Source organism: Dysidea avara, chromosome 11 (genome assembly GCF_963678975.1).
Source record: "Dysidea avara chromosome 11, odDysAvar1.4, whole genome shotgun sequence".
Classification (NCBI taxonomy): Eukaryota; Metazoa; Porifera; class Demospongiae; order Dictyoceratida; family Dysideidae; genus Dysidea; species Dysidea avara.
Window position 1 is genome coordinate 27,601,118 of NC_089282.1, and position 19,913 is coordinate 27,621,030.

The 19,913-nt window shown below is 40.4% G+C and overlaps 2 protein-coding genes and 1 long non-coding RNA gene across 6 annotated transcripts in view; 1 reads left to right on the forward strand and 2 right to left on the reverse strand.

Annotated features, from left to right (window-relative positions):
• The window catches only part of LOC136238437 (electron transfer flavoprotein-ubiquinone oxidoreductase, mitochondrial-like), a 35,045-nt gene extending 27,129 nt beyond the window's left edge, over positions 1–7,916 (reverse strand). For both annotated transcript variants that reach the window (XM_066028904.1, XM_066028905.1), the window contains exons 1-12: positions 7,800–7,916; positions 7,639–7,755; positions 3,624–3,776; positions 2,895–2,971; positions 2,763–2,844; positions 2,593–2,711; positions 1,505–1,582; positions 1,309–1,455; positions 963–1,106; positions 858–908; positions 334–426; positions 126–285 (exon numbers count right to left, since the gene is read on the reverse strand). In XM_066028904.1, coding sequence (XP_065884976.1) covers positions 126–285; positions 334–426; positions 858–908; positions 963–1,106; positions 1,309–1,455; positions 1,505–1,582; positions 2,593–2,711; positions 2,763–2,844; positions 2,895–2,971; positions 3,624–3,776; positions 7,639–7,755; positions 7,800–7,830 — 1,252 coding nt within the window. In that variant the 5' untranslated portion in view covers positions 7,831–7,916. The remainder of the gene's footprint in view (positions 1–125; positions 286–333; positions 427–857; positions 909–962; positions 1,107–1,308; positions 1,456–1,504; positions 1,583–2,592; positions 2,712–2,762; positions 2,845–2,894; positions 2,972–3,623; positions 3,777–7,638; positions 7,756–7,799) is intronic.
• LOC136238442 (uncharacterized) lies at positions 7,518–8,192 on the forward strand. 2 transcript variants are annotated; one of them, XR_010692986.1, is made up of 3 exons: positions 7,550–7,678; positions 7,726–8,002; positions 8,054–8,192. It is a non-coding gene; the product is annotated as an uncharacterized lncRNA (long non-coding RNA). The 2 variants fall into 2 exon arrangements; XR_010692985.1 differs by having other exon boundaries at positions 7,518–8,002.
• Positions 8,116–19,913, reverse strand: part of LOC136238434 (intraflagellar transport protein 172 homolog) — a 28,634-nt gene continuing 16,836 nt past the window's right edge. Inside the window, exons 17-43 of one of the 2 annotated variants that reach the window (XM_066028901.1) lie at positions 19,126–19,262; positions 18,972–19,079; positions 18,444–18,528; positions 18,228–18,398; positions 17,875–18,051; positions 17,758–17,829; positions 16,549–16,748; positions 16,359–16,503; positions 16,112–16,201; positions 15,969–16,066; positions 15,269–15,329; positions 15,143–15,217; positions 13,900–14,083; positions 13,777–13,852; positions 13,369–13,462; positions 13,017–13,319; positions 12,427–12,699; positions 12,141–12,314; positions 12,005–12,091; positions 11,837–11,953; positions 11,385–11,711; positions 8,867–8,926; positions 8,720–8,818; positions 8,617–8,673; positions 8,471–8,567; positions 8,329–8,420; positions 8,116–8,273 (exon numbers count right to left, since the gene is read on the reverse strand). In XM_066028901.1, coding sequence (XP_065884973.1) covers positions 8,184–8,273; positions 8,329–8,420; positions 8,471–8,567; positions 8,617–8,673; positions 8,720–8,818; positions 8,867–8,926; positions 11,385–11,711; positions 11,837–11,953; positions 12,005–12,091; positions 12,141–12,314; positions 12,427–12,699; positions 13,017–13,319; positions 13,369–13,462; positions 13,777–13,852; positions 13,900–14,083; positions 15,143–15,217; positions 15,269–15,329; positions 15,969–16,066; positions 16,112–16,201; positions 16,359–16,503; positions 16,549–16,748; positions 17,758–17,829; positions 17,875–18,051; positions 18,228–18,398; positions 18,444–18,528; positions 18,972–19,079; positions 19,126–19,262 — 3,549 coding nt within the window. In that variant the 3' untranslated portion in view covers positions 8,116–8,183. Of the gene's footprint in view, positions 8,274–8,328; positions 8,421–8,470; positions 8,568–8,616; positions 8,674–8,719; positions 8,819–8,866; positions 8,927–11,384; positions 11,712–11,836; positions 11,954–12,004; positions 12,092–12,140; positions 12,315–12,426; positions 12,700–13,016; positions 13,320–13,368; positions 13,463–13,776; positions 13,853–13,899; positions 14,084–15,142; positions 15,218–15,268; positions 15,330–15,968; positions 16,202–16,358; positions 16,504–16,548; positions 16,749–17,757; positions 17,830–17,874; positions 18,052–18,227; positions 18,399–18,443; positions 18,529–18,971; positions 19,080–19,125; positions 19,263–19,913 lie in introns of both variants that reach the window. The other variant, XM_066028900.1, reaches the window with a different exon arrangement.

The following is a 19,913-nucleotide window of genomic DNA, read 5'->3' on the forward strand; positions in this document are numbered from 1 at the left end:
ATCTGATTTGTAAACAACTCCACCCTCGGGCGTCGTGTTTACAAATCAGATACAAACCTCATGGGTGTGTTACAACTATTACTTATAATTCTCTTTGGCATATTGCACGCATACCTATAAATTACCTTTAGTATCCTGGTCAGAGGTTAAGGCCTCTACTGCACACTCAGCTGCTAACATGCCAGTCTTCATTGCATTGTGAGTTCCCTTTACTTTAGGGACATTCATGAATCCTGGAGCACACCCTATCAACGCTGCACCAGGCACCGCCAACTTTGGAACGCACTATCATTCAACAAATGATATTATTCATTCTACAAACCCACATTTCACCTGTAAACCTCCTTCGTTCAATGCCCTGGCTCCATAACTGATCCTCTTGCCATCTTCAAAGTAGTGCCTTACAGAAGGGTGGTGTTTGAACCTCTATAGAAGATGCCACGGCTTATATTAGGTTAAACAAATGACAATTATATATTGCTACTATTACACGATGTATAGCCTAAGGGGCAATTTTTTTTGAGGTTGAGCAATGTTACCTTGTTAATTTTTTTTGTAGTTCTGCAAACACTTCCAAAATGTATTAGACTATGCATACTATATATGGAGGTCTAAATATTTCAAGGATAAAATTTTTGTTGGTAACCCTCAAAACCACAAAATCAGTGAAAATTTTCCTCCTTGAAATATGTAGGCTATTCGGCAATAATAACCTGTTAGAACACTGAAACTATAGAGTAATAATATTTGCAAAAAACGTTCTACACTTTCAACAAGTACTTGTGATACTGAAAATAATAACTCATGTATTAGAGTATCACAAAGGATCTCACAGCTGAATGACACAAGCTACAGACCTGAAACTCTTTGAAGGGGTTGAGGTAAGGATTAGTGTAGTCCAGTCCAATCTGTACAGCAGCCATTACCAGTTAGTATTACAGTAGCAATCTGTCATTACTCACCACAAACCCGACTGATATAAGAGGGGTTTCCCCTTCACTAAGATGATACAAGAAGGAGCCACCATACACGCTCCTTTCCACTGGCCAACCCACAGTATGCTCCACCTGACCAGGTTTGTGTTTGGATGCAGACACCTCCCATAACTGGGAAGGACATGTGACAATAACACAGAAGACATGTGATTATGACACAGAGGACATGTGATTACGACACAACACAGCCTTACATATACATCACAGAGACAAACCAATCAGAGTAGTTTAACAAGCAATCATTATGGACAAGAGCATACACCCTCCACTGCAGTACAGAGGTGTTGAGTACACCTCACACAATGGCCTGTACCTCTTTGAGACCAATCCCATAGGTCTGAGGTTGACAGTTTTGTTGTAGATCAAATTTCTTCATCAGCTGTTTAGTAAGGGATCCCCGACATCCTTCTGCAAATAATGTCACTTTAGCATGTAACTCCATTCCTCGTTCAAATGTATCCTATGTCACCATGGCAACAATACAGTGTTAAGAGAATACTACTACTCACCTTAGGAGAGCCATCCTTAGCAACACCAACATCACTTGTAGCAACACCTTTAACACTCCCATCATCATGATAAAGAACCTACCACAACAATAGCTACTAACTTGTCATACCGTATAACTAAAACTGGTGTAATTGTTTTAGTAAGGACTTTTAGTTTTAGCTAACTAATACATATTTGTCTTTTTTAGTTATAGTAACTAAACCATTCTTAAGTCACAAATTATAGTATATATTGATGTTCGGATTAAAGATGGACCGATACCGATAACAGTATCGGTATCGATGCCGATACCAGTGGTATCAGTAATACAAGGTACAGATACCACCAGTAGACACTCGCCACTTTTATTAAACCATCTCTAGCTAAGTTTCCAGTAGCTAATAACTTAGTTGAGCTAACAAAGTAGTGAAACAAAGCCTTTGTTACTCTTTTCCAAGTATTGCTGTAATTGCTCCTTGTGTATTCTAATATATAAAAGTGGTATCGGTCCATTTGGATGCTACATATTGTAGTAGAATGTTATGCTGCATTTTGTTCCACCTGGAGAACATATGTGAACTTATATGTGCAGTGGTCTGAGCAACATGGTGTTATTTTAGTAACTAAAACAACACTACTAAAGACAAATTTGAGGTAAGTAGTTTTCACTGAGAGACAAATTTTAGGAATTTTGTGGTTTTTTCACTCATGCCATCTATTATCTAGTCTTGATAATTGTGTACTTCATGGACAGCAGTAAGCAACCACAAAATTACATCCCTCAAAATTTCTGTGTTTGTAATACAGTCAAACAAAGTAAAAAACAGCACAACTAGAATACATATCCCCTCACCACGCTAGCGACTACATCTCTATTAGTGACCACACCCCCTATTAGTGACCACACCCCCTATTAGTGACCACACCCCCTACTAGTGACCACACCCCTACTAGTGACCACACTCCCTACTAGTGACCACACCCCCTACTAGTGACCACGCCCCCTACTAGTGACCACACCCCCTACTAGTGACCACACCCCATACTAGTAACCACACCCCTACTAGTGACCACACCCCCTACTAGTGACCACACATACACAGTATACCTCACTAGCAGCAATCCCAGTATATATCTCTACTCCTAGTTGCTCAGCTTGTTCTCCTAACCACCGTACTACATGACCCAGCCTTACCACATAGTTACCATGGTTGCGCATTGGAAGACCTTGTAATGGACACAATGTGAAGGTAATACTCAAAACTATGTTTTCATTACCGGGTAGCATTGGAACAGGAATTCTTCTGTTTTTGGTGAGAATTCCAAACCGGTCCATAGTAACAGGCGTATGGAGGGGAGCCTATTGGATTAGTCAAAGTTAGATATTCAAAGAGAACCATGGTAACATACCCCACGATCCTTCCAATCAGGAAAGAGCTCCTGAAGAGCAGTTGGCTCCAACACTGCACCAGAAAGGGTGTGGCCTCCTACAAACACAAGTTAGATGGACAATAATGGGCAGAAATTTGTGAGGAAAGACTATCAAGTTTTGTGAACAATCAAATTTGAATCCTTACTAATCCAAAAACTCACTAATCTGAGTAGTTATTGGAACGGTCAACAAGTGAATATTAAACTGATTGACTGTTCTATTAGAGTAATTGTCAACAGGTGTATTTTCTTAACTGACTGTTCTATTAGAGTATTTATCAACAGGTGTATTCTTAACTGACTGTTCTATTAGAGTATTTATCAACAGGTGTATTCTTAACTGACTATTCTATTAGAGTATTTATCAACAGGTGTATTTCTTAACTGAATATTCTATTAGACAACTTCTTCATGAGAGGAACTTCTTCATGAAAGAAACTTCTTCATGACGCACACATCGTGTCGTGGCGTCAAGGGATCATGCTGTTCACGATCAGTGAGTCTTCATTAATGACACATGCCGCATATTTGTGCACTCTACCTGTGTAATAATCAATCAGTATTTAGCAATTGTAGATATTTATGTTAGAGTTTTGACAAATTTAGACCGCAGAAATATACCCCACTGTATAATACATCGCAACAATAACAATTCATAATATTATTATCCATGTAAATATTATGAGATCTATGGTAATGATAACTGACCAATTTCCGATGCCTTCTCTACCACACACACTCTGATGTCACTGCCGGCCTCCTCTGCCAGCTGCTTCACTCTTATAGCAGCTGACAGTCCAGCAGGTCCTGCTCCAACTATCACAACATCTGCCTCATCACTGACTCGTTCCATATCCACATCTGCAAGTACCCACCTCTTAATTTACCACCTCTTGACCAGTATTATATTGTAACCAGTATAGGAGACCAGTATTATATTGTAACCAGTATAGGGGGCCAGTATTATATTGTAACCAGTATAGGGGACCAGTATTATATTGTAACCAGTATAGGGGACCAGTATTATATTGTAACCAGTATAGGGGACCAGTATTATATTGTAACCAGTATAGGGGACCAGTATTATATTGTAACCAGTATAGGGGACCAGTATTATATTGTAACCAGTATAGGGGACCAGTATTATATTGTAACCAGTACGGGGGACCAGTATTATATTGTAACCAGTATAGGGGACCAGTATTATATTGTAACCAGTATAGGGGACCAGTATTATATTGTAACCAGTATAGGGGACCAGTATTATATTGTAACCAGTACGGGGGACCAGTATTATATTGTAACCAGTATAGGGGACCAGTATTATATTGTAACCAGTATAGGGGACCAGTATTATATTGTAACCAGTATAGGGGACCAGTATTATATTGTAACCAGTATAGGGGACCAGTATTATATTGTAACCAGTATAGGGGACCAGTATTATATTGTAACCAGTATAGGGGACCAGTATTATATTGTAACCAGTATAGGGGACCAGTATTATATTGTAACCAGTATAGGGGACCAGTATTATATTGTAACCAGTATAGGAGACCAGTATTATATTGTAACCAGTATGGGGGACCAGTATTATATTGTAACCAGTATAGGAGACCAGTATTATATTGTAACCAGTATAGGGGACCAGTATTATATTGTAACCAGTATAGGGGACCAGTATTATATTGTAACCAGTATAGGGGACCAGTATTATATTGTAACCAGTATAGGGGACCAGTATTATATTGTAACCAGTACGGGGGACCAGTATTATATTGTAACCAGTATAGGGGACCAGTATTATATTGTAACCAGTATAGGGGACCAGTATTATATTGTAACCAGTATAGGGGACCAGTATTATATTGTAACCAGTATAGGGGACCAGTATTATATTGTAACCAGTATAGGGGACCAGTATTATATTGTAACCAGTATAGGGGACCAGTATTATATTGTAACCAGTATAGGGGACCAGTATTATATTGTAACCAGTATAGGGGACCAGTATTATATTGTAACCAGTATAGGGGACCAGTATTATATTGTAACCAGTATAGGGGACCAGTATTATATTGTAACCAGTATAGGAGACCAGTATTATATTGTAACCAGTATGGGGGACCAGTATTATATTGTAACCAGTATAGGAGACCAGTATTATATTGTAACCAGTATAGGGGACCAGTATTATATTGTAACCAGTATAGGAGACCAGTATTATATTGTAACCAGTATAGGGGGCCAGTATTATATTGTAACCAGTATAGGGGACCAGTATTATATTGTAACCAGTATAGGGGACCAGTATTATATTGTAACCAGTATAGGGGACCAGTATTATATTGTAACCAGTACGGGGGACCAGTATTATATTGTAACCGGTATAGGGGACCAGTATTATATTGTAACCAGTATAGGGGACCAGTATTATATTGTAACCAGTATAGGGGACCAGTATTATATTGTAACCAGTATAGGGGACCAGTATTATATTGTAACCAGTATAGGGGACCAGTATTATATTGTAACCAGTATAGGGGACCAGTATTATATTGTAACCAGTATAGGGGACCAGTATTATATTGTAACCAGTATAGGGGACCAGTATTATATTGTAACCAGTATGGGGGACCAGTATTATATTGTAACCAGTATGGGGACCAGTACTATATTGTAACCAGTATAGGGGACCAGTATAGGGGGCCAGTATTATATTGTAACTAGGGCTGGGACGAATATTGAAATTTACCTTCGAATATTTGCTAATAAAATGTTCGAACATTCGAAGTTAGCTTTCAGGTTACAGGTTTTCTTGTATTTATGCACATCCTTCTAAAGTTTTGTCTTTCTAAACCTATTTAATAATTTGTAAGCATTTGGAAAATGCATAGCAACAGTACTGAATGACGCGATCGATTTTTTTCCCCGGGCTGGATGTACTGCCCTTGCCTACCACCCCCAGCACCTAGGAGCAAGTGTGCTGGACAACTGAAAGGGGGACAACTAGAAGTCCCTAGGGCCAGCAATATGGCCCATTTCCGGGGTAGCATTGTTGGAACAATGAAGGATGGATCGTGTTCTCCGGATGCACATTGTAGCAGAACGAAGCAATGAAAATGACAATGTGCAGCGAATCCACGCCAGAGTGCCACTATAAGATGTTGAGCTGTGGCGAGAAAGCATGTCAGCCAGATGATGATAGAATGTTAGTGCTTCTCCTCCCATTCCGCTGGTTGTGGAAAATATTAAAGGGGTAAAGGAAGCCTGTTCCACCTCCCGGACACGTTCGCCATACTCTCGCTTCTTCTGTAATTCATGACGGCGATATACAGATGGTATGCTGGAGTTACAGTAACTTGGTGCATTAGGGTGGAACATTCTTACGTCAAGAAAGGCACTTTGTCGCCGTCCCCAGAAACCACGTGTATGAATATCTTCCCTGGCATCATCCTGTCGGTTGGCAGACTTGGGAGTGATTACTTCACCACTGAGGGGCTGTAAGGGAGGCTCAGTAGCAACATCTGAACACACCCTTGACAATAAACCTGCCGTGATGTCACGCAAGTCATTATGACGCGATCGATCAATTGCAAATGGGCGTGTCCGCTATACTGCAACCATGCATAGGTAAACACCAAGTAATGGCTAAAAGCATGTTTTCCACTTTATAAGGTGTTTTAAGGCTGCAACTATGGTAGCAAGCTGAACTGCGATGGTTTAAAAGTGGGCGTGACACATGAATATCGATCATGAAGAGACGAACATTGATCACACAAGAGGAATAAGCAGCTGCAATAAAGATAACGACGTTTATTTGTAATTCTTTCGTAGACTATGAGTGCATTACGAAGCTTCAAAGGATACTTTATAATTCGAAGTTTACTTAACCTTCGAACCCACGAAGCATTCGAAGCTTTGTCCCAGCCCTAATTGTAACCAGTATAGGGGACCAGTATTATATTGTAATCAATATGGGAGACCAGTATTATATTGTAATCAATATGGGAGACCAGTATTATATTGTAACCAGTATGGGAGATCAGAAGATTGCTCATATTTCACACAGGTAACAAAAATCTTGACAACACGAACAGCCAAGCACTTGTGAGACTTGTCCTCAAAAATCTGTACGTAAACACTTCACAGATTTTTATACAAGGATCTAGGCCGTATTTTCCTGCAGCCACAAGAAGACTTTATCACATTACAATGGGGTGTTATGTAAGTACACGCTGTAGGGAGATCTGCGACCGTCATCAGTCTTGACCGACTGAAATTTTGCTTTTACCTGTTATCAAGAGCCTTTTTCAACCTTTGACCGGTGACCTAGTGATGATACTTCAGTACTTTTTTATTGTGGGTTGGAAATTTTCACCCTTGACCGTTGACTTGGCACAAATTTGGTGGTCTTGACCTTTGGCTTAGACCACAGTTGCAGATCTACCTACAGTGAGTGCTTGCATGTCACCCCCTTGCATTATTGTCTTATCCAGGATGAAGCTACCAGGTAGCTACCAAATAGCATTAATATACTATCAGTGGTATCAGTAGTTTTAGCCCATCCCCCTATTATGCCATATCTTTACATAGAGATGAAAAAATATTGCAGTATGTAAAGAACAAGAGCATAAGAGCTAGGACTTAGCGGAGTATAATATTTTTTTGAAAACCGCTTCACAACTATCGCTACCTACACACCATACGTGTGACAACGTACCTTTCCAACGAGGGTCACTCTCCCTGGAGACCACACTATAGTGAGTAGTAATCTTTGGTTGTTGACTAGTTGACGCGTATACTCCAGTGTGTAGCTTCCGGCGGACAAACCTGTGAGCTATCAGCAAGTTAATAATAACCAGTAACAACTCGCCCTAGTACCTGCTACACTATATCGGACCAGTTTCATCATCGTTATTTATAATCGATTGTGGGTTACAATGAGCGGGCTGGGAAATGTTTTGCACAAGTCGGTTGTGGTAGCATTAATAGGGTTGACTGGGTATGCGACCTACGTGTTCACTTCGGGAATTATGAGGGTGGACAAAAGGAGAAAACAAGCTTTGAAAGAATTGAAACAGAAAGTATGACAGTGTGACTTCATATAGACTACTTGCGCACGTGATATATTGCAGGAAATCATGGAGTCGACCGAGCAGTCCACCAGTGACAACAGATAGCAGAAGATGATCACGTGTGACTTCCTTCAAACTTTATAACTATTTTAAGTGACCAGGTTGCCTTATATATACAATAAATGTGTGTTCAGTGGAAGGTATATGCTGGGTTGGTTGGTCCACCACACCAGTGTTTAATAAACTTGTGTACATCAGCACATTCCCTGCTCTGAGAAGTCTGTAAGAGAAAAGGGGTGGGCTCAATAACATCACGTGATCATTACTTTTCATACCTTTGATGTCACCAACAGCTTATTCCAGTCATCCTTGTTGGCAGCAAACCCTGCCATCTTGAAGTCAATCTTGTCACGCAGGACTGGGAAGCCTGTATAACATGTTAGACTAGTACATCACATGACCCATAACTGGGATCACCTGATACAACACACGGCAGTGATATCACCCCAGTGTGAGGACACTTTAGTGAAGCAACATAAGTACCCCTCTCATCTTGTGGTAGAACCTGCTCAACCTGTTTGTGCAGTTAGTGTAAACTGGCTAGTATTGTCATAGTAACCAACCCTTTGATCCATGGAGACTGCCAACACCCACTCCTTCACCTCCTCCCTCTTGTCATCCTAACAACAACATGTAAACAACAACCTGTACATGGTCACTACAAACAGGTATAGCTGGCTTCTCAGGCAGGGATACTTCTAATGGGATATCAGTGTCCACAAAGTCACTGTTGTCAAGCATATCAGGTGATCCCTCATCAATCGCCTAGCAACAAGAAGATGACAACACTGAAAACATGACAACATCACTCACGTCACTGAGATCAAGGAATCTGTTGAAGAACACGAATGCCATATTCTCCCATCCTTGAGCCTGCAAGGAATAGTTATAATGTGTGTTATGGGGTATATTTTCAAGAAAACAATGGAGGACACAGCTATAGTCTGTTCACGTTCACTTGAGCTCTCATTTCCGGCATTTAATGGGCTTCACAGCACTACTACATGTTTGGGAAGCTAGCCCATGTAACAAGAGTTATTATTAGGAACTGTTAATCAAAAAAGCACTTTGACACAGACAAGAACAGGTGAGTTATGAGGCTTTAAAAATATCCCATACATTTAGTATGGATGATTCAGGCGCACAAACATGTTTGTAACATGAAAACATACTTGTTCCAGTACAAAACCATTGGGAGTGAACAAGTGTTACCTCTTTGATATTACTATATTTGGCAGGGCCTCAGGTGAACCTGTACTGACTATAATTAAGGTGAGCAGATTCATCTCATGATCTCAAAGAAGTTTTGAGCTTGTGTTTAATTAATTGACACCTTCTAGCTACCATTGAGGCAAACTGCAACTTACTTTTGGCAATAGGAAACCGCACTGAACTAAAGAAAATTTAATACTTAAAAAATACTCTATTAGAACAATCACCTATACTGTATAGTAAAAAACTATGGCGGTAAAAAACTTTGGCGAATTGCGTTCAATTTGCCAAAGTTTTTTTCGCCAATTATTTTAGATGAGCACATTGAGTATTAAAACTAGAACATGAGATGAAGGTCAGTTCGTACCACCACGCAATAAAGATCGAGCTGACTTTGGCAAGGGGTAGTCACTTCCATACCGCCAATTGATGTGCTCGTGACTGGGATCAAAAAGTTTGATCACCAAAATATTGCCTTGATCACTTGATTTCATCTTTCCAAGAGCCTTGATTCTTGATTATCAACCATAAAAGCTTAGTAAATTCTCATGTTGCCCAAAGTTAGCTTTCCAACAGTGCTTGATCGCCACTTTTCTGAACGCCTTGACCACTTGATTCACCGCAGAAATACCCCTTGATCACTTGATTAAATCTTGATCCCAGTCGCAAGTGCATCAATTGGTGGTATGGAGGTGACTACCCCTTGTTTGGAGATCTTCCTAGGAATGTGTCCCACAGTTGTTACTGAGCACTCCCTTGTGATAGCATTTCCAACCGGCTTCTCATTCGCAAGTCAGCTAGTTCATCGTCTCGCGATGGATTTAGCCAAATACTTTGATATACGTGATAACCTCTGCTACTGGAGTTACATGTAACTGAAAAAGTAAATACGGTCATCACAGGAGATAGCAAAGTATAGTCTGGCATGGCCGCCCCTTCGCCTTCCTGTTTGCGAAGGGGCGGCCACGCCAGACTAAGCAAAGCACGCATTTGCTAGCACGTCGATAGATCAGTAGCTACAAAAGTATTGCTACAACAACAATGCACAATGCTAGCCACCTTTTGCACTACTTAAATGATGAATTGACACCTTGTTGTTATCCTTATGTACCGTACAGTAAAAATTTGGCGGTAAAAACTTTGGCGAATATTATTTCAATCGCCCAAGTTTCTTCCGCCAATTTTTTCAACAGAGGGGTTTCGTCACACTTTTTTACCGCCAAAGTTTTTTACTATACGGTATTCAACTCTAATAGTTGGCTTCTATAAATTTCTGGCACGTTTGATATTCCAGAGTGTCCCAGGACCCTTACAAGCCTTTCTTACTACAGCACAACACACTCTCAACATGTCTCACTACGACAAAACACACTCAACATATCTCACTACAACCTAACACACTCTCAACATGTCTCACTACAACACGACACACTCTCAACATGTCTCACTACAACACAACACACTTTCCTATCTGTTAAACAAGCCTTAACATCTGGTTTGGTTGCCTAATCGCACATCACAGGGTTACTTCAGAGTACATGGATACTACTGGGTGATAAATATGCAGGGAAGAACACTATAAAAGTTCTAACATGTGAGCAAGCTTATATCATAAATTAAAGTTTCCAAAAGAGTAACATTTTCATTTATACAGTGCAGTAACAGCATACAACACAGTTGATGGATGCTCTTACATATATGGTAATAACTCATGAACCATATATGGTAATAACTCATGAACCATATATGGTAATAACTCATGAACCATATATGGTAATAACTCATGAACCATATATGATAATAACTCATGAACCATATATGGTAATAACTCATGAACCATATATGGTAATAACTCATGAACTAGCTATACACATAATCTGTAACTTGTCCACAGTAAAGCTAAGCTTCTACTATTAGAATAAATGTAGGCGTGGTTTGCAATATCCAAATTTGTTTGTCCAGAGCCAACTTGATAACCTGGCCAGTTGCTGGGTACTCTAGTAAAGTACAATTAGTTAAAGTGTGTTGTGAATACTAAGAAAAACTACTTGTTCAAGGTTTGTAATGATAGAATGGATTAGTGCAGTAACACATAACAATTGTGTACTCGGTGACATACCTTAGCCATTTGACCAGCCTCAAAGAAAGCCTTATCCACAGGTACAAGGTCAGTGTAACGCAGCATTGCTACTGACAGTTTGGCAGCTACTGATGCTAATTGTTGGTACCCATAGCAAGCAGCCCGTGTGGCAAAATAGTGTGCCACTTGCAGACAGCGCTGGAACTCCTCATGAGAAGCCCCATCCATTTCCTTGGGGTTTTGCTCCAGCTGCTGCACCAAGCCGAGCAGGAGATCTCTTAGCTGAGAGTAAATTGAGTAGGAGCTAGCCCCTCCCAACTGAACTGCAAAAACCTCAATACACAATCTCTTGTAAATGTTGAAGTTCTGCAGATACAGAGAATAACAATTATTACATGGAGGAGAGGTATATCTTAACTGTCCCTAATACAGGCTGTACATTAATTGAACTAGGTCCTAATTTAAATAGTGCTGCTACCAATTAGTAATACCTGGGGGTTAGCCGGAGCTCCATATTTGGCAAAAAGTTGTAAGGCTGCCATAGTTCCATTAGACTTGATGAGGTGGGCAGCATATAGAGCGACATACTTTGCTAACACCTTTGACCCCTATAATAACATTACCTCATTATGATGTCATTATTGACCAACCAGTCAAACCTGTTTCTCAGCCAGTCCTAAACACTTCTCCCATTGGCCAGATTCCATGTACATGGCTAGAGCACTTGCAGGGTCCACACTGCGCATCTGGTGATGTAGATCACATGAGCATGATACAGCAATGAGCCCCACCCACCTCTTCAGTCTTATTGTGTTGTTTGAGATAGTCCACATAAGCATCCTCCACATATTGTTCATAACGAGGAGCAATGTTAGTGGCTATGTGTCGAGCCTTATCCCAGTAATCTCCTGCCATGAACATGTCCAGTGACTCCTTCATCATATCAACATCCATGTAGAGCTTCCCTGCCTGTGGATAGAGTAACACTAGACCATACATATAGAGAAACTGTTGAGTCCCCAGAGATTCTATCACCAAATAGCCTCTACACACAATATGGAAACCACAAGACAATAGTTACCTCTTCATAACAGCTGATATTAGCTAGTCGATCACACACTAGAGATGTCACATCTAGTGACTTTCCAGGGACAAACTTCACAGCAAGATCAACAGCTTTAGTCCATATCTTCTTAAGCAAACTGTGATCATTAGAATGTTGTAACGTGATGGATAGGTAAGTGCTGATTGCTCGAGAGTATTCGCCATTCTGTTCCCAAGATCGTCCTTGACTCAGCAAATCCTGAATACCCTGACCAGACTGAGTAGACATCTCCTTCTGGAACTCATCCAGCTACAAGGATGACAGCCATGACAGCAATATGGACACCTCAGGATCAACCAATAGTGTCCTAATTATCAAGGTGTCCTGATTATCAAGACGTCCTGATTATCAAGAAGTTCTGATAATCAAGACGTCCTGACAATCAAGACATCCTGATAATCAAGACGTCCTGATAATCAAGACGTTCTGATAATCAAGACATCCTGATAAACAAGGTGTACAGGTGTCCTGATTTTCCAGGTCAGTTAATGTATACATTTGGACATTAACAAAGTGTCTGGATTTTATAGGTGTCTTTAAGTGTTCACATCAACAGGATATATTACCTTATTTGGAAGGTACTCTTTAACCAGCCTGAGGGCATCGCTCCACATGTTAGCCTCCTTGTAATATTTAGCTGCAAGATCCGGTCTCTCTGCCCTCAGTAGGAACATTTCTGCCTGTTGGAAGTCTTTCTTCTCAAATGCCACTCGGGCCTGTCCCACAAACACATCAGCTAAACTGTCTGGGCAGTGTTGCTCGGCAACACGCTGGGCAGCATCCCAATCTTGTTGGTGTACATACATTAATACGGCTTCCTTGGGTTTGTTAGCCTTCACAAATTCTGCCTCGGCTTCTGAGTATTTGCCCTGAAAGGATATATTGACCACACCCAGTTTGTGATGTCACTACACACACCTCATCTTCCAAATAAAGAGCATATTTCAAGTGGATCTCTGGTAGCTTTGACTTCAGTGCCACACGAGCAATATCAAAGGCAAAATCAAATGTGCTAGGTAACAGGAATGATACAGGTATATAGTCAATGCACTCTCCCAAATAAGGACGCAATAAAAACACCTCAATAATAAGGACCAGGTTTGGCTTCATATAGTACTAGTGGACAACCACTAATAGTTATAACCTTAAGTGGCTGAGCCACTGCAGTGGAGGAAAACTTGCATGAAACAAGCCACAAATAAACTTTATTAGACACTTTCAATGGCAACAATTTAACCACATAAAATACCTTAGCGGCAGCAGCTTGTGAAAAGCATGTCAGTAAACATTTCTGGATTTATGACATATTAACATTTAGTTCCTCACAAGCTATCAGTGGCATAATCCACAGCAGCTTCTAGTAGTCCAAATTTGGTAAGTAGCTTGACGGCAGATTCTCCTCCTATAGGGATATATCACATGAAGCCATACACGATGTTAATTAATTACCGAGGTTCTTGGCCCACAGGTAAGCAACCTGATTAGCTGCATTCAAACCACCATGAGTCTTAGCAACACGGTAGGCGTCATCCCAGAGATCATGTGCTCGGTACATGTTGATGGAAGCCTTCCAATCACCAGCATCAATGTAATGTTGCTCTGCTTGTCGCCAGTGACCCTCCGACTCTAGTTCCTATAGCAACAAAGATCACCACAGTTTTATTAACAACAATTCTCTGTATATAGGTGAGAAGCCACATTATTCCAGCAGAAGATTGTCATGGTAAGGGTATTACCCTTAGTTGTACCTATATCAAGGATATTACCCTTAGTTGTACTTATACAAAGGGTATAACCCTTAGCTGTACCTATACCAAGGGTATAACCCTTACTGAAATATATTCCTATCACACACAGGTAGTTTAGTGACATCAATTCACTGTTTTAGGAATTTATACAAATCCACTAAATTTACGATGCAGTGTAACTGACAGCCGTGTAGTTCTGACACAATGTGCAAGTGGATAAATCCAACACAATAACACATTTTTTGAATTCTAATATTTATTTGTAACATAGGCAAGCATATGTTCTCAGCTTCATATGTAACAACATGAGGAGTTACAGCCATATATCATTGAATTTGTAAGTTATAATCATTTTATTAAGCACTTGTAAAATTATTTTCCTTATAGTTGCTGTATAAATCAATCTTTCTGTTGCTGTTAGGTGGAGTCAAGACTTGTACTATCATATTTACCACGAACATTACCTTTCCCTGTATCACCTTTTTAGTTACACTCTGTTGAAGTTATTTCTATGGTTGTATTATTGATATGTAAATTATTCATGAATTGGAGTGGATGGTACCATTATCACAATACTGTTAACTTTAGTAATGTCAGCCATACATGTACACAGAATCCCCAGTGTAAAATTCACAATACAGTAGACCCTCGGTTATCCGACCCTCGTACACTCATTTATCCAAAATTGAAAATGACTATTTTAAAGAATATTTTGAGGACAAGTGTATGTTCTATTAGAGTATTTCCACACAGCTCTGAATGTAAATGTATGGGCTTCAGTTATCCAAACAATTCACTTATCTGAATACTTTTATCATTGCCTGAAAACAAAGGGGTTCGGATAACTGAGGGTTCACTGTATCCACAATTTAAAAAAAGATCAAGTCAATCATATGCAGTGTACCTCAGAGTATGTGCTGTAATGAACTACACAACTTACTGACCTTAGCGAGATGAAGGTGTGTATCCACTAACAAGTCCTCGTGATACACTGCCATCAAACGAATCATGTGATCATACTAATGAGGGTGTGGCATGTGGATCATGTAATCAAATGTGGGTGTGGTTACCTGACGATGTTTCTTGTACATATTGATTGCTGGGTCAGGTTGTCCCATTGCAATATATAACCTATCAGTGCAGACCATTTAGTGGGTAGAGCTCTATATATTCTGTGCTCGCATGAGCCCCGGGTGCCTGCTAAATACTTAGTGTTGTGAAGCCTTTGAAAACACAAGAAAAGTGATACTAGCCAGACCACAGTACACATTTAGTATTGGGTGAGGAAATATGTCATTAATATCATTCCAGTACAAAATTACTAGACAAAGAACACATTTCAATGAGGAGCTCAGGTGGACACAGAAAGACTATCCTTATAATTGAGTAATGTAATTAGGGCTAAAACAAACCATTCAAATAGTTTGTTTGTCATTCTAAATCAAATATTCGATGCTGGGAGTTTATTCAACAATAGACTTTAAACTTCATCAATATTTTGTCATCTTCTTATAAGAAAATGGGGCTTGTAGTAGTTGTACCGACAAATAAAGCAGTTTTATTTCCTACAAAAACATAAGTGCTTATGAATCAAATATATACATTTAGAATATTCGTTTTCTTTAAAAACTATTTGTTATGTTGGCAATTAGAATATTCGTTTTAGCCCTAAATGAGTAATAGTAGGTCTAGACTGAATGGTTTTCAATTATCTGAACATTTTAACCTGACACCATATTTGGTGTTCAGAGGTGTATGTGGTGTCCATACCTTTCAGCTTCTTTTAGTTTGCCATCTTCTGCTAGCTGTTTGGCGTGTGCTCCATATACCTTAACTAGTTCTTCTTTGCTCATGCAGGTCACTGCAATCTGCGGAGACCGATGGGCATGGCTGTAGTAATCCACACCCCTCACCTTATATGCATCTTCCATCATTCCAACTTCATTATACATCTCCACTGCTTCATGAGCATCTTCAGCCATCAGGTAGTATTTCTCTGCCAGCTATGTGGACACATGTTACCTCTACTTGAGCTTAAGTACAGTAAATGCAAAACAAATCAAGTTCTCCAATACAAGTAACATCTCAACAAGCCACAAAAAAACACTAGCTACACTTCCATATACAAGTCACACTCTCAAATACAAGTCACATCCTCACCTGATAATTCTTAATAACCCGGTAGTGTTGTGCAATCTGTACAAAGTATCGTCCTGCCACAGATGGCTCCTGTAGTTCCACTATTTGTACCACTTTTGACCACTGTTTGGCTTGTATGGCTGCCTCAATAGCCTTTACTGTACGTCTACAAGCAACATATTAGCCACACCCACTAGCCACACCTCCTTACCCAGCTTCAATGTAGTGAGATATGGCAGTGTCATACTGATGTTGAGAGTGCAAGTAGTCACCCCATTCCTCTTCTAACAAAACCACTTCATTAGGGAACGAGTGCCTGGCAAGTTCTACTGCCTGCCTGTAGGCATGTCCATTATGATAACACTCTAGTGCCCTCTGGGGCTGTTGCACACGTTCATACATGTCCCCAGCCTGTGACAGAAAATGATGTCATATGTGACAAAAAATTATGACAGAAGAAAGGAAATAGAGATAGATGAAACAGTGACCATGTTGACTGGTCAAATTACCGCCATTTTAATGGAGAAGCCATTGATACACGTCACTGATTACCAACATACCAAGTACATTTGGAAGCATTTACAAGTACTCGTAAATTTGTATAAGCACTCACCCCATGTCCACCTTAGCATGGATGAAGTTTACGATCAATTAGACTCTATTTAGGCCGTTTTGGGTGGGTAATAAATCTTATATACTCCACCTTGTTTTCTAATACACTCCACGCCTTCAGGCACAATATAACATATGCTCAAAATCTAGGTTTATCCAATCGCTATGCATTGTTCACGTGCAGTGATTTAACAAGCGCGATTATTTAGTCACGTGAGGATGCATAGTTGCCATGGCGCTAGTATTATCGCAAGAAAACCAGCTGGTTTAGCCGAGCCTACAACAGAAACAGTCGTGGATGAGGTAAGTAATCTGAGTGTAATGTGAAATAGAGTCTAAAGCAGTTATACGGGCATCACGAGGGTGCTACTAAGGGCCTGAGGGTTTATAAATTTCATAGACTCCACATTGTGCCCGTATAACTATTATTTAAAACCTTTTCACTTCTAAACATTTTCTTATTGACATGTAGACAGCTCAGCTTAGTGCTGAACCTTGTAAGTAGTTTAGTGTGTAGACTATCACAGCTGCTTAGGAGTGGAAGTGACTAATTTTTGAATGGCACCATGAGAAACATTTTTTAGATAAGTGAGGCATGTACCCAAGTGACACACTAATGACATCACAAACGCAACACCTTGCAATATAGTCCCCCCTTAACAGTGACACACTAATGACATCACAAACACAACACCTTGCTATATAGTCCCCCCTTAACAGTGACACACTAATGACATCACAAACACAATACCTTGCTATATAGTCCCCCCTTAACAGTGACACACTAATGACATCACAAACACAATACCTTGCTGTGTAGTCCACCCTTAACAAGGGACACAGCTACCCTTTCCATTAGGTCCCTCTGACTGGACAACTCCTAGAAGATCACACATGACATGAGGTAAGATAAGATCATAGTTACTGAATGAGTAGCCATCAACTTGGCAGCTCTAGTAGCTAATCCACCCTTCATGTAAAGGTTGACAGCTCCAAGGTAGTCTCCTTCTCTTTCCCTAAGCTCACCGGCTGTCTCTTCCTGACCAGTATCCAGTAGCCACTGGAAGTATGTCTCCTTTAGAGTAACCAGATCTGGGTGTGCCTGTACAACAGTTGCTAGTGTAACTCTGTGGTCTTAAGGCAGAAGATTCTGCAGACATGCAGCATCTAACATCTCCAATATGAAACCACTATCTATGTACGCAGTTATAAAAGCAGGTCCTATTTATTAAGCACCATCTAGTTATTAAGCACTACCTACTATTAAGCACAACTCACACTAGCTTCAGCCACTGCTATGGCTTCATCCCACTTGTACAATTGTCGGTACATGTCAAGGGCTTGATCCACTAATCCTTGTTCTAATAGGAGCCCCTCAGCAACCTTGAACTGTTTGCTGAGTATGGCCAACCTCACTTCAACCTGGTAGTGGTCTACACCTGGTAACCCCTAGCAACAGAGCATAACAACATGTAGCGACAAACAAACACTAACTGTTTCTAGTTGTTTCTGTTTAGCTAGTTCGTGAGTCTCTCTAAGGTAGTGTGTCTTTGCCACATCTCCCATGGCAGCAAAACACCTGAAACAAACAGCAGTAGTGGTAATACAGCTGTATATGTAAGACAAGTATTGAAAGTGGTTTGCAAAAGGGCAGAAAATAGATTTCAACTCTCTATAATAATAATTAGAACCATGAAAATGTAAAGCACCAAGGTGTCAGTAGATACACACACCAGTACACAGGTTGATACACCAGTACACAGGTTGATACACCAGTACACAGGTTGATACACTAGTACACAGGTTGATGGATTGACACACAATGATACACACAGACAGATGGGCTCACACACAAAATGATACAGACAAGACAGACAGACACACAATGATACACAGAGACAGACACACAATGATACACACACACAGACGAACTCACACACAATGATACACACAGACAGACACACAATGATGCACACAGACAGATGGGCTCACACAAAATGATACACACAGACAGATGGACACCTTTCAGCCACAGGAAGGTTCTTAGCATGTAGCGCTAGTCCTCCGAGAGTTTTCCACATACTCTCTGTGTCAGCTGTCATCTCCAGTGTCTCAAGGTATTGTAGAGCCCTAGGGTATGGCTGACACTCTGCAGCAGACCAGCCACACCCCTTACCTGAGATGATCACCATCATCAACAGCAGTCCCAAACTCAATCATAGTCTCATCCAGACAGTATCCCACAGTCTCTACTCCACTGTGAACTAACACTTCAGTCTTGCCATTGCTCCTCTCTAGGTCTATCACATCACCCTGTAGTATGACATGATATGATGTGATACGATGGGCAAGGGTTAATAGGGAAGGGGGGCACTGACACACCCCAGGGTTAACTATTGCACCCCTCCCCCCCCCCCAGGTTAATACCTAAAGCCTTGATACATAGATACAAATGAAAATGATTAATTGATGGTCTTTCACTGGCATCATAGATAATAGACACCTCAAACTGGATTGGAAACTTCTAAGTGCCTAATCTACCTGTGCTTCGTACCCCTTATACTGTACACAGTACCGGGAGTAGATTTTATAAACATGTGTTTTGCTTACTGGTGAGTAGTAGATGTACTGTTATGGATTATAACTATTCATAGTGGGTGTACTGATGTGTCTGTTTGGCAAGTGTGAAGGGTTGACATGAATCGTGAACTTGACTAAACTGGAGATATCCTGACATACCAGTACACGAGTAATGAACATCAGCCTTAAGATTACGGAATAGTTTAAAATGCGTGGGCGGAACAAATTACAAAACCTGCTTTAAACCAAGCAGGGATAAATAATTTCAACAACTGTGTTGTGTTAGCAGTGCAACTAATTGTGCTTGTTTGTTTTTACTACAGAACAATGACTGTTCTTGGGTGTGTGGTCTACAATAGAGCGATGTTTTATAAAAACGCGCCG